At 41.0% G+C, this 14,857-nt stretch overlaps 1 protein-coding gene across 23 annotated transcripts in view; it reads right to left on the bottom strand.

Moving 5' to 3' along the window:
- The window catches only part of LOC131592447 (RNA binding protein fox-1 homolog 2), a 171,281-nt gene that overhangs the window by 31,129 nt on the left and 125,295 nt on the right, over positions 1–14,857 (bottom strand). For all 23 annotated transcript variants that reach the window (XR_009280612.1, XR_009280613.1, XR_009280614.1 and 20 more), the window contains one exon: positions 6,352–6,405. Coding sequence is in view for 11 of the 23 variants with exons in the window: in XM_058863965.1 (XP_058719948.1) it covers positions 6,352–6,405 (54 nt within the window). In the remaining 12 variants the exon portion in view is untranslated. The remainder of the gene's footprint in view (positions 1–6,351; positions 6,406–14,857) is intronic.

Below are 14,857 nucleotides of genomic sequence, written 5' to 3' on the forward strand. Positions count from 1 at the left end.
CTTTACATAGTTGACTATGGCAGTCAGTATTTGTGTCCTCTTGGTTTGTCATACTAATGCATCTCTTAGACATTTAAATTTTCATCAGGAAAAACAGGTGAGCCACACTTGACATTTTTGTTATTTCTAAGTTTAAAAACTAGCAATTAGATATATATATACACACACGTTTCTGAAGTGGGAGAGAAAAAACAACATACATGTATTTTTTATTCCTTCTCACAGATGACCTGTAAAGAATAGGGATTAATTTGTACCTAAATACATATGCAATAAACAATTCTCAGTTTTCCCTCAGCAAGGTTGTCTTGACCTTGAAAGAAAAAAAAGGAACAAAGCAAGAAAAAAATAAAGATGGGGCAGGTATCCAATATTTACTAGCTTAGCTTTATAGCAGGTACTGGATACATACCCATAGTAATACGTTTGGAGCCAGAGGAAGGGAAGATCCTGGACTAAAAACATACTTAGGTTTTCTAAAATTTAGATTATACACATAGTTTGAGTTTAATTATGCTGTTATGATAACAAGGCTAAAATTTTCAACAATTCCTCCCCACCAGCAACTGCCATGAACTTCTCCCATGCAGAAAATAAGTTTAACCCAGCAAACACTAAATTCTAATAAACATTTTTAGGACCGGTGAGTAATTTGCAGTACCAGACTAACTCCTTTTTACCCAAAAATTTATTGAAAGGACCTGAAGAGACCGAGTAACTGTCACCTTTTTAGTCTGGCCTCAGATTCTGCAATAAATAACAAGCAACATGATGAGCAGTGAAAAAAAATAAAATAAATGTATATATATATATATATAGTATTTGAACGTTTCCATCTCTGAAGAATGAGAAAGAAAATTTACCATGTAACCGTAAAGGGAGAAATCAAAACCAGACGGTTCTCCTGGGTGTGGCCAGAACACAGAAATTAAACAAAAAACAACAACAAAAATAAAATAAAGTAAAATAAAAAAAAATAAAACCAAAGAAAACTAAACAGAGCCCCTTGAAATCCATGCATTGTTAACCCTTTGTTCATCATGGAGTTTAGACCAGTCACATCAGCAGCAGCATCTTTGCCTTGTACCACTGGAGCACAGCCAGCAACCAGCCTTGCTGTCATCTGTTGCCGTGCTTGTTTCTAACCAAGTTTTTTCTTTCTTTGTTTTTTTTCTCCTTAGTTCTGTAATAAACTTTTAGAAGCCTGAAAAAAATGGCCAAAAAGGCAGCAGTTTAGGCTACCTGTTTCCAAGGCATTTGGAAAGAGTAGGAGGGTTTCAGCTATAATCCACCGGAGATGAGCAGGACTGAATGCACCGACAGCAACACAGCACAAAACCCAGAAACAACTTTTGAAGATACACACACAAATGCACCCTTCAAGTTGGTGAAAACATCTGTGTAAACCAAGCCACCACCATTTCAGTAGCTCTTCCAACTCCTCCCGGCCCCAGTGCCGCACTTTGCATTAAGGAACATGCACGTGTGGAACCTGTCAGTGTACCTGTGCAATCTGGTGAGTCAGATGCAGGAATTAACCTGACTTAAAAAAAAAATCTACGTGTATCTTCAAAAAAACCTGCAGGGTTATTTTTAAGCTCTGTCAGACCCACAATCTAGCTTGAGCTGCTCCACTGCCAATCCCTGCTGAGAAACAGTAAAGGGGGCAAAGGCCAGCAGCAAGGAGCGGGAGCCCAGCCTGCCCTGCTGGGCAGCGAGCGCCTGGGACTTCAGAGCAGCTCCAGCCAGCTCAGGACAGGGGCTTCACAGCCCCAGACATCCCCCAGGTGTGTGTTGCTCCTCTTCCCTTCAGCTGATGCTGGATCTCACTGCATGGTCTGAGTTCAACAGGCTGAACTGGCTGAAGACAAGCTCATTTTCTCTCCCTGCTGCATCAGTGTCTTGCTAATTTAGCACCTAGATCCAGTTCCATGCTTAGTGAAATGAGCACTGCTGGAAGGAAAAGCACTCCCACAGGAGCAGTAGATCAGCTTATACTATGAAACCACAAACTTCAACCTGAAATTCAAGTTTAAATAAATCAGTTCAGTGTATGGACTAATTGATCCCTTTAGTTCAGTATTGCAGACTTCAAGGCATGAAACTAAAAAAAATCTAAAGGGATTTGGTGACCTGAGAAAGCGATGCTGGTCACCAGTACTTTGTTTTTAAACCTCATTGTATTAATAACACTGTATTTCTGGCTCAACTGATGACATCTGAACAAAAATTATAAAAATAGAATTAAAATGAAAACAAGACTTCTAATTAATTTATGTAATAAGGGGCTTTCCACTGAGTGGAAACTAGGTCCAGAACCAGAGTGGCTCAACTCCATTTAAAGAAGAAATAAATGCACATGCAAACTTAAAATCTTTAAGGCACCATTATCAAAACCTATATTCACATTCTTATCTTAACCTACAGTTAACTGCAAACTTAAAAATCCACACAGCTTTCACATGAGTTTTTAGTTAGCATAGGTTTACTTACATAAATCCAAACACCAACAGATGCAATTTCTCTCATGACCCACAATATGACTAATTTTTAAAATAAATATGAAGCACTTCTAGACACTACAGTTCTATACAAGAACTTGTAGATTTGGGTCTCCCAAGTGGAAGTCAGTGAGGGACATAAACTTGCAGTATCCTGAAACCAGAAGCTACTCTGCGCTAATATGAACTCCAACCATTAAAAAAGCTACCAAAAAAAAAAAAAAACCAAAAAAAAAAAAAACCAAAAAAAAAAAAAAAACCAAACCAAAAAAACAAACAAAACCCATTCCCTATTCAGCCAAGATTTTGCTGTGTGCTTACGTACTGGTCTCTGAATGTCATTGAGGGCACATCTTGGAATGCCACACGGTACACAGCTGGTGAGCAAAGAGCTTGGATTCCCTTCCCCTGCAGTTCTACAAATGCCACAGGGTACTCATTACACAGGCAGACTGCATTAATTCTGCAAATATGTCCACTTGTTCAACTCAGCACAATGGTGGCAAAATACGCATCTAGAGGATGCATCTCCACTAACAAAAGGAGCAGGAATCCTCTCGACTTCCTCTGGAGGTGTTTTATTCACGGTTCAGTGAAGTGCATGGTAAACTGCAACCATGGGCAGAATGCTATTTAAAGGCACTTATACCAGTCAGAGCTAGAAATGTAATGGTAAACAGGATAAATGAAACAAACAGCTAATTTCCTGGAAGCAAGCAAAAAAAGCCAAACACATCAAGGGAAGACTGACGTAATTCTATTAAACAAGAAGAAAACAAAATGTAATTGAAGGAATGTTTAAAGTTTTTATCTTGTTTCTCACACGCAGCAAAGCACTATTAGTGTGAGGTCTACCAGGGCCCATATATTCCTACTAAACAGACTGAATCTGAGAAAAAAGTGAGTTACAAAACAAGAATTCACGTTGCTTTGAGAGAAGGATCAGCAAAACTCATTAACTGCCTCCTACGCTGCTGTGATAGAGAAAGTCAACAAATACCACTTCTGAAAGAACCTGGTGTGAGAGGTGGCTGTGATGGATACAGCCAGCTCTCTCTTTGGTCACCAAACCTTTTAAGTACACAGAGATCCTGAAGATGCAGCCAGTTTGATAGAGCTTCCCCAGCTGTCGAAGAAAACTGCCTGGTCATCTCAGGTGGATTCAAAATGAAGAATGCTACCTGAAGGTTTCCTCCAGTCCCTCCTACTGACCAGCACTGGAGCAATCCCAGTAGAATTCTCCCGCCACAGCTCGGCGGGGACAAAGCGCTGCTCAACCCCATCGTACGCTGGGTGGGGGCAAACCCAGGGCAGTTTGGGATTTACCACTGTACCTTTAAAATATTTACAAAACATATACACAAAACACTACAACCCTTAGGAACCCAGGGAAGGGAAGGGAGCATTGAGAACACAGCACAAGGCAGGCAGCAGGAGCATCTGCTTTCGGATTCCCAAGAGAGAGGAGGAGAAGAAGAGAGAGAGGTTTCATATCATTAGATTAGAATGGAAACCAAAGGGCAGGAAAATGCATTCAGATTTTTTTCCTAAGGTGGAGGAAGAACCCAAGAGTGAGTGAGTGGCCTCCAGAAAGATCCATTTCCTTTGCTTCACCATCAGATCACCAAACTGTTGTTTTTCCATTATTATGTGAATACCAGGTGCTTCGTGCAGCTACACCCCACTCAAACACTGGGGCCTCCCATTTTCATGCTAAGCAGGAAGAATCTTGCATTCTTTTTAAAACGGGAATTATTTTGGGTGAGAAGGATGCAAATATACCATGAAACAACTCTTCGGCTGTTTTCTCATTCTGTTCAGATTCTGGACATCCCTCAATACAAGCTACCAGTTTTGCAACTGCTTTTTGCTGCAAGATGACAAAAAAGCAGTAGAAAACTGCATGGTTAATAAAGACTAGAAGAACATCTCTGTTTTGTTTCTTTTTTTTCAAATATTTTTTAAGGGTTCAGAATAACATTAATCAAGGAACTCTTCAGCAGTAATTTTTGTTTTAACTGAAAACCAGAAGCCTTGGGCTTTAGCAACAGCACAAGAAGGTACTTTTCATAGTCATAAATCAAGTCTTCACAGAAAAGCCTTCAATGTCAGTGTTGCCTAGAAGGGAAAGGGCAGCCGTGGGCGTTTAATACACAGGGCTGTATGGATGGGAGAGAGAGACTGAAGTTCATGTGTGAAGAGGTAAACACTGCTCTGGAAAGCACAGGCAGTGGGATATGAAGAACATTTTGCCAGGCCAGTTATTTTTGCTCTTTCTTTTGCAATTATATCTGAACAAGGAGGGATTTGATAGAGGCCAGAGGCTATTCTCAAAACCAAACAATAATGACTAGAATCAAGAGTAATTCACAGGTAGCTTTGGCCTATAAATATCAAAAGAACAGCAGAGAGCAGAATTAATATTTACAAATTCAGCACAGCTGATTGTTTTGGTAAAGCATATAGATTTTTAACCATGCAGCAAAGCAAAACTCTAACTAAACCATATAGACATTTACTTGTTCAGACTGTCTTGGTGAAAAACAAAACAAAAGAAAACCGTGGTATTAAGTAGAAACGGAGGATGAGGGGAAAGAGCTGAAACTCATGTCTTTTGTATACAGATCAATGGCTTTCTGGTTTCCAGATAATACAGGACTGAAGAACTTCAGAATGCATCTTGGGCAACATAGGTGGAAATTTGCAGAGGGCTCTGAACATGAACATACCCCAGAACACGTGTTGAAGCAAAGAGGCCACCATAAAAACTGTGGACCTCAAATCCAAGCAAAAGGCATAGACTCTAAACCAAAACTGCTTAGCTGAATTGCAACTTCAAAATCTTTTGTGTGCATGCACACATGTGCACACACGTGTGTGTGAGGAGGAGGGAAATTTTGTTTTAATTGAAAATGGGAATCTTAGCATTGATTAAGTCAAGCAGAGTATAGACATGCACTGTGCAAGCTTCCCCCATAGAGCTTTGGCAATGCACCTCGCTCCTGACCTGCAAAACTCCCTGCTATTCCAGTGCTGAACCTCCTGGGCAGAGAGAGAATCACAGCAATTTGTCATTGTGGTGATACTGGTTACGTGATGAGAACCAATTGCCAATTAGGACAGAGATCACTGAATCTCTCTGCAGCTGACCTGAGCAACATTTGAAATCCCATCTCCAGAGATATAAATTGCCATTAACCCTCAACAAAACTTGCCTCTTAATATATCTGTAAGAAGAAAATAGGAGTGTGAATGCAAATTCTGTGGGGGATGTCCACGTGGGGCAGGGCAAGTGGAATGAGGATGCTTATATTAAAGCATCAAATATCTCAAACATGAAAGGTCAGTATCTCAGAAGTGCCAAGTAAGGCTGCAAAACAGAGTAAATAAAATCCTTTCACATATGAGATATGACAGTTTTTCTACAGAAGTATTTTAATGCAATGAAAATGGCAGGGATGGGGGTGAGTTTAGCTTTTGTTCTTACAGTCTCCCATCACATAAAGCTGTTTTACCTTATTCTGCCTTCCTCACAGGGCAGCCATTGCCAAAGCAATGGGAACAGGTTGGTACGAAGGCTCAGCTGACTGAGTCCCTGTTTGTTCAAAAGACTGGGGAACCTGATCCCACACAGAGACAGGAGTGTCTCTGAGCATTTGTACATGCTGCCCAGAAATGATCATGCTCCGAGTCTTGAGTCAGAGGGAACGGAGACAGTCCCCAGAATAGCTTTTCCCTTCCCCCATCACACTAATTCCTGCTGATCTCTACAGAATATGTTCTCTAGGCAATGAACTGCCTTTTACTCTGCAATCAAAACAAGAGAAGCGGGTACAGAAACAGGACTTACCTTCGAGCCACGCTCATTAAAGATTATCTCTACATCAAGGATTTTGCCGAATTGCTGCAGAGAGACAAGGGAAAAGAAAAAAAAAAATTTATTTCTGGCGGTCCGTTTTTCCTACCTTTTGCAGGGGCTGGCTTAGCGCAAGAAGGTAGGTGAGAATATTTCCATTTCTAACATACAGGCAAAGGCATAAAATTCCATTGATGTGACCCAATTCTCCTGGGTTCAGACATGCAGGTCATCTTGGTCACAAACTCCAGATTTTCTCAAAAAAGTCTAAAGGAAGGAAAACAATCTCCAGAAGAGTTTTAGGGATTCGAGGAAGGTCATCTTTCCCCTGCTAATCTAAACATCTCTTCCTTCCCTCATGCTACTATTTCATCTAAGACATGGTTCTATGATTTCATCTCAGATATCCAACAACATTTCTCACATATAATTCAGCATTCCAGCTTCCTCCTGAAGTGGCTATCACAAACAGAAACTTAAGTCATGTTTCTCCGAAAGGGATAGTAACATAAGACTCCCAGCCCCAGGGGTTTCAAACACTAAAGCTTCTTTCCTTCCCTTTATTTTCCAAAACTCCAAGCCTTCAAAAGAATTGATGGCAGATTCAGAAACCATGAAAATGGAAAATTTCCAACAGTTTGTTTTTCAGAAAAAGATCATTCAACTTCAACCTGTGATATACAGTAAGTGGTCAACAATATCTATGCAAGCTTATCACATGTAACAGAATTCTGACCTCTGCCTCCATCTGGAGACCCCAAGGAGAGCTCTGCACTGAAAGCGTTCCAAAAGGCTGTCTATTTAGCACAGAAGGAGATTTATCACCTCTGTGGAACCATGTATGGGTCACATCTTTCACCTTGCTAGGAACATATTAAAATATTTTACTGAAGCAGCCAGACTCAAAACAGTAACCTAGAGGCAAAAGTATCACCACTTCAACAGAGGGTCACAGTGCTCTGTCCTCCAGAAGTGTCAGTGCTCTACTTCCAAACTGGAGGTCTGCTCTCTAGAAAGACAAGTCTAGATGTTGTTTTTAGGAGCGTATATATGGAGTAACCTTCATTCTAGAGACATACTCACATAATGCATTCAGACAAATGCTACAACAGTTTTTCCTATCCCATCATTTAGGAAAGTTTCTATCAACATGGTATTAATTTGATAGCAAATGAAGGATCAACAAGAAAATAAGGGACGGTTTCAGAGTTAAAAAAGATGATGACTACAGGCACTGGGACACTCTCCCCTTTGCCCAGCATTCTTAAAATAGTATTTGCCTTTTTTTTTTTTTTTTTTTATTTAACAGTTGCATTCAGAGTCAAATGGGTGTAATGCTCATTTTGTGGGTGCCCTTCTTGAAAGGCTTGTGGCCAGATTTGAAAACCTGGAACATTTACAGCAGAGAGCCATGATGGCTGAGGAAAGGCTCTGAATATGTTAAGCAATAAAAAGTTGCTGAGTCCCTCAAACAAGTATTCCACAACTGTCTGCAAGCAAACAAAACACTTCCAATAATTTTAGCTATAGTTTCTGTCTGCTTGCTTTCTCCATTCTTAAAAAGGAGATCTTGGTTCACAGATGTTGTTTTTACTGTTCTATTGTTTAAGGACAATACTTGATCCTCTATTCATCCCAAGAACAATTGAATTCACAACATCCTACATTACACAAGTTTGAATAATGCTAATGTAAACATGCATCTTCCTTGAAACCTCAACATCTCAACAGCTTAGGCTTGATCCATGCTAGATCCTCTTTTGACTGCTTCTCTGCCAATCACAGCCAAAATACATTTTCTATTTCTATCCCACACTTGGTGTGGGCTTGTCAATAAAGGAGATTAACCGTTGATTGCTTTTTGTTGTCTTTGTTGCATACGGCTTTGGTACCACCATGAAAGGAATCAGTCATGATTGTCATGATTGCTTTCTTGGTGGACTATCTCAGCATCATTACATGACGGCCTGAACCAATTTAGCAGCTGGTGGCTGCTGAAGGGCTGTCGCCGCTCCTTTGTCTTTCCTTGTCTGGTCTCACCAGCCTTCCAGAGGTGGCCTCAGTTTTCATTCTCACCTGCAGATAAACTGATACAGCTCAGCAATCCCGCGAAAACCTAGCACAAGAAAAGGAATACATACAAAGATTCTGACAATTTACTGATCTGAAGTGGCTTGAAGGGTCAGTGAGCATTACAGCTCAAAGAAGCAAAAGGGAGCGGAAAGCAGCACACCCTGCCTGAGAGCAGGATCTGTCCCCTGCCAGATCAGCTCAGCTGCCTAGCCTTGCCACACACTGAAACAGCCAGGCTCTCACTAAATGTAAATGCCAAAATTATTTTCAGAATCTTCAAAGCCATCAAAAAAATCACCATTTTCTACCTCATTAGAATCATCTTGAAAGAGAACAAACTGTGCCGCTTCTGGTGCACAATTACGCTGTGCCATCCTCCCCTTTCTGTACACGTGGCTGGGCCTGGATCCTCAGGCATTGCTGCCAGCGCTGCCTGCCAGCCCTGCTGGGCTGAGCTCCCTGTGCAGGGCTTCCACACCAATGGGAAACCCTGTCCTGTGCGTTTAACTTCTCGTGGCTGACAGGACGCCGGCAGTGACACTGAATGCGAGAGGGCTGAACTAGCTGTACAAGAGGTGGCATGGCCCTCCCTTGCCTACGAGGTGATGGAGGTACATCGTTTCCTAGATGACAGAATTAAGAGCCTGTGGTTGCAGCAAACACAGGCTTGACATCTACTGCAATGGGCTACATCCACCCATGCAAACTGCCCCAAACTCTTTTCTAGGCAAGAGTTGCAGGTGTTTGAAAAGGCAAGAGAGAAGGACCTCCTTGGGAGAGAAGGGCACGGACAATGGGGGCTGACTGCTGAAGGGAGGTTTGCTGGGGAGGGAATTTTCTGCTCCATGAAAGAAAGCAGGGCTGTGAGGCAGAAGGATGTGGGCTGGGCTCTTCAAGGCTCTGCTGCAGCCATTGCCACAGCTCCTAACACAACGTCTCCTGTCCCCACTGCTGCAACGGTTACAGCAGGTCCCAGCACTGGAAGGCACTTTTTTTTTTTTGGTAGCATGCCAGAATTTTCCTGAAGAATGAAAGCAGGGAAAAAAAAAAAATAACTAGTTCATTTTAACAGTTTATAACTCCTTCAAAGCTGAATCTAATTTAGTGGAACATAAAAAGGCACTTTGTTCTCCAATGGTGCTTCGCCTACCAAATGTTAACAGTATATTGTAAACAATCAAAGTTTTAAGAGCTCCTTAGCAAAAGGTCACAATTTTTGTATGGGAAATGTTAGGCCATCTAAATACAAGGGCCAGCACCAAATGCTTTCATAATAATTTTTATAAATCATGTATATACAGGCATGTTTGTATTTTTCAAAAGACATAGGGACTGGCCAAATAAAACCAGTCCCATGCTTAGGTCATCCATGAAGACTAACCCTGTAACCTCTAACCTTGAAGACATGAATCACAAACTTGATTGGCTCACTCAGTGATTACTAAGGACGTCTACTAAGAGGTCTGCACAGCCTCTGGAGAAGGTATTGCAGGACTGCCCATCTCCAATGCTCCCCATCATGATTTAGAAAGCTTACTATGTGACCAAGAGGCCAGCATTCCATACCATGTCAGGTCATGCAAAAAGCCACCTCCATGAACTGCTCACACACATGCCATATGACGGGAAGACATACACACGCATGTTATTCTGGTCATGCCATGGCAAAGGAGCTATAGAATCCATGTTTTATCTTAATGGTCTCTTCCTTGGAGTGAACTTGACGAGCTTTCAGTTATTTTCAGCAAATGAGAATCAGACCCTCTACAATGGTAGCAGGGAGTGTTGGAAGTAACAGTTTTTAAGAGGCAAAAACATATGAACACACAGAAGTTATGACCAGAAACAAATCTTGCTTGAAGATGACCTACCTTAGCATAGATGCAAGGGCACTGTGCAAGGAAAGATATGCATGCTGTGTGTTTCTTTTCACACAGATGTTGTGAAGGCAACAGATTTTTCCAGCTGAGGCCATAGCTACATTAAACATCATAAATTTGAGAGATCTGGCACCAGAAAGCTTTTGTCTTCCAAGGCACTGACAATTTGGTAGGGCCCCTCCTACATGCTCTGTTCCAGTTGGCCCTGACTCCTGTCCCTGTCTAGAGCTTCCAAAATCAGCTCCAAAATGTGCCAGACAAATAACTTAATCCTAAAGATGCAAACAACAGGGAGTACTAGGCAAATTCTCTAGAAAACATGGAACAACAAAGGATAATAAGAGACATCATGTGACAACCTCATCCCTACAAGAGAACTCTGTATGTCCAAGCAGTTTTGTTAGCCCTACAAAATTCACTTAGAGATGAGTCCAGTGAGCTGTTTAAACTTCAAAAGTGTCAAACAGTCCATTCTTAAAGACGGTCAACATTCAAAACAGACAAGAAACTGGCATCCTGTGAGGGAATCCATGAGGCACATGAGCAAGAGCATTCTACCAGCTGGCTAGATCCATGCTACAGACCTTTTCCTAGGTCCCAGCTCCATGGATATACTTTCAGCTGAGCACAACTGGCTCCATCATAGTGTATATTAGTCAGCACTTAAGTTATGGCAGTGTGGGGTCTGCCAGAACTACACTATCAGCACACCAACTTTCTCACCCAAAGCTGAGTCACATTTCTTCAAGCAATGAAGCCAACCCTGGTCAGCCAAGCTACACCACTATGCTTTGCTGACAGGAAGGTGGAAGCATCAAGGATTTATGAACCAAAGCCCTACCACTTACCAAGTGAGCAGATAATGAACAAGCACCAAGCAGCCCTTACTAGGATTGAGCTGTTAGCCAACAAAACACACATTTTCTCAGAAACCAGACTTTAACAGGAAGCCACACAAAGAGCACAGATTTCTAACAGGATTTACAGACCACAGGCATCACAGGAAAAAAAAAACAAAACAACAAAAAAAACCCAAAACATGATGACAGACACAGTTCTCAGTCATCTGTTGTTCTCTAAATCCCAAATAAAAAATATTCACATGAAACAGTGAGATGGAGATGAACACTACCACAGGGCACCATCCAGAGAGAGATCTTAACACCAGTCTAGCTTCCAGGTCTACACTTCCAGCTCCTTGTTCCTGCTTTGTGCCATTCCCCAGAGGTGTGACTGCAGTGTAACCTGGTACTGATGCTGCAGGAAAGGTACTTGGGCTCATGCCCACAAGAGCAGCATACATTCCAAAATCAATTTGAGAGTACTTAGCATGTAGACTGAATCCATATGAAACTGGGTCAACAAAAGACAACGCCATGTAATTTTACCCAGGCCTTTTATCCAATTAAATCTAGCTAGAGCACAACACTCTTTACTAAATGACGTTCAGGACAGTCTTGCTACAGACACCCCTAGTAACTCATAAGAAAATCTAAAATATCTTAGATAAATGTATGATGCAGTCATTGCTGCCTTCCAGCAGAGGGTCAGTACAGAAGTTGATAGCAGAGAGCTTTCTCAGAGCAAGACAGGCAGTACAAGAGCTGCTGGCAGCTGCAGGGGCACAAGCGCCCCTGCACACCACGGCCATGCAGACAAAGCACCATGTTCAAGCAGCACTGAGCACAAAAGTCCTTTCTGAAAGGTGGTTACAGAAAATGTTCAGGTGAAACACATCAATATAATCAGCAGCAGGTCTTATAACTCTAACTAACACCAACAAGAACAAAGTCCCGCCCTGTAATAGGGCTGGGACACACTGTCAACACAGGGGGAGCTTGGAAACAAGAAAAGCTACAAAGAGACCACTTTGTGTCAGAATATTTGTTCTCTAATACTGGCACATGGGACCTGTTAAATGCAACTGGTGGCCAGTAGTACCAGGAGATGAAAAACCTAAAATGCATCTTGATATCCAGAAGACAGAATCTCCTCCTTTGGGTGTCCAAGCCACTCAGAAAGCAGAGTCTCTTTAAGCAAGTGTGCTATTGCTGTACTTTGGGCCCCAGTGCATCAACACCTGCAGGTCAGAGCTTCTTGTTCTATCATATTATTGCCTATATACTTTTAACATTTAAACTAGTACTTCTTCCATTGCCAGTACTTGCGTATCGCTAATTACTTCTGTGCTTAAATTTATTTACTGGCAAATGCAGACTTTAAATGCTAGCAAATTCCTGCTGACAAAGAGCTGTAGTCTAATTTGTTATTGCTTTAGCCACAAACTATAGGCTTATGGAGGTGTTTGGCACTCTTGACACCAGAATTAATTTGGATGAGAAATTATATCCACCAGGATATTTTAGGAAGTGCCAAGTGACAAAATGTTTCCTCAGAGGCCAAGATTTGAGTGCTGAAAGAGCTTTCAAAAGAATCTGAGCTTGCAAAACTTTGTTGCTTGGGTCATACAAAGCAGTGGTCTACCATGAACATATATCATAAAGAACCTTGCAGTATAGATATGAATTACAGTTAGAGAAAGAAAAGGATAACAATACCTGACTTAATGTCATCCTTTTCCAATGTAAAAAAAAAAAAAAGTGGCTACCATTCTGTCACCTGTAATAAATGACATTATTAGTAACTTCATTAACTGGAATTAATTAAATGGGACATAATAGTCACCTTTATAGAAAACATCTATGGGTTATTACTGCTGTAGCTGATAACACACAAAACCCCATTATCAATTGGGCTGATTATGCTCCCCAGCAGAAAGAGCTAAGAGTCTACAAGCGGTAGCTATGGATTGAGCAAGTTTTTAAAAAAGCAGGGTCTCCATCTGAAGCCAGAGTCTGCAACTCATAGCCTTGTGCTAACCCACCTTCATCTGCAACCATCAAGATAGTCCTTATTTTTATCTTACACTCAACCAAAGAACATTTCACCACAGTAAACTCTGAGAAACCTCAATTCTGACTCCTCACATTGTTGCTCTCACAACAGGTAAGAAAGATTTTGTGCAAGAACATCCATAGGAACTACCAAAACAATCCACTTGCTTGTTTTTGTGGAGAAAATTCAAGACTCAGCTTGGGAACAGAAGGATCTTCCTCTTGCAGGATGTCCACCCTCTATCTTCACCAGGAGACTCCAAAGTCCATATAACTCAAAAGTCCAGAAATGACCAGACTATCCCAGCCAATTTTATACTGGAAGGAGAACTGCTTCTTAAAGCACAAGGGGGAAGGGCTGAAGCTACCAACCATGAGGTGCAAGCACAGACACTATCACAGCACAAAACTGAAAGGACTAGAAATATTGAGGAGAAATAGCAACTTTTCTTCTGCATACACAGTCCAGAAAGAAGGGAACATCCTACCACCAGTGCAGGAGAACATGACTACCATCATGTTAGAGTCCTTGTATGCATTAGCCAAAGAATGTCCCTCAGAAAATGGATAGCAAGATTTTGAAAAAGGAGTTGCTAATTTGTTTTTAACACTGATAGCAACTCTTCTCCTTGGTAAGCTGTTCCGTTGCTCAAATAAGCCTCAATGACTATGAGTTTTTTTCTTATTTCAAGAGTAACTGTGTTAAATCTCAGCTTCCAACTGGAAAATCTTATGACTGTAAACAAGACCTAAACTCCTTGTTAGTATGTATCACCCATATATAAGCATTTGTGATAGGCATTAGAAATGACTTATGATCTCCTAACATCTCTTTTTAATAAGCTGAGTAAATAATGTACCTAATACCTTACCAAGTTAAAAAATTCACTCACCTTCCAAGTCCTAGTTCATTTCTTTTGGTCTTAAACTGATCTCAGAACTGAATAAAATTATGCAGTCAAAGTCTTTTCAATTTGGAACATGAGCAAGATCACATCCCTCCTTCAACCTGATAACCCCTTTGAATTATTGACGCAACTATCTTCAACAATCACTAGTACTCTCCCAAATCAGTGTTTTCCAAAGAAAGCTTTCCATCTTAAGAGCACAGACAGATTCCCACATACCCGGTACTCTGCAATGAGCTGCATCAAACACGTTTTTGTTTGAGTTATCATCAGTCAACCAGGCATTTCTACTCATTCTCTAACAGTAACCTTATCTGTCTCTTTCCTCCTCCTCAAATAGTTTCTAAACTGCAAACCTTACTGGCAAGGTTTCAATAGCACCGTCTCCATACTAAACAGGACAGTGAAGGAAACAGATCCCTGGGAAAACTGACAAAGAAACAGTCTTGATCACAGCTATCTCTCAAGTAACTACTACTTTTTATTATCTATCATTAAAGAAGTTCTTAATCCCTCTAATGTGTGTTGTGCTTGAGATAAGTATTATTTTTCTTAAGAATTGGTCACTTGGACAAATTCAATTGGTTGAGCAATGTTTCAGTCTATCAGTATTGCTTTGTACAATCTTGTCAAAACAAACAAGACAGCATTTGTCTGCAAAGATGTGTATTACAAAGTTCTGCTAAATAGATACTAACATGTTTTTTCAGATTCTAATGAGCTTCCTTAAAATGTTCCAAAATTA

The sequence above is a fragment of the Poecile atricapillus genome, chromosome W (genome assembly GCF_030490865.1).
Source record: "Poecile atricapillus isolate bPoeAtr1 chromosome W, bPoeAtr1.hap1, whole genome shotgun sequence".
In the NCBI taxonomy this organism is placed as follows: Eukaryota; Metazoa; Chordata; class Aves; order Passeriformes; family Paridae; genus Poecile; species Poecile atricapillus.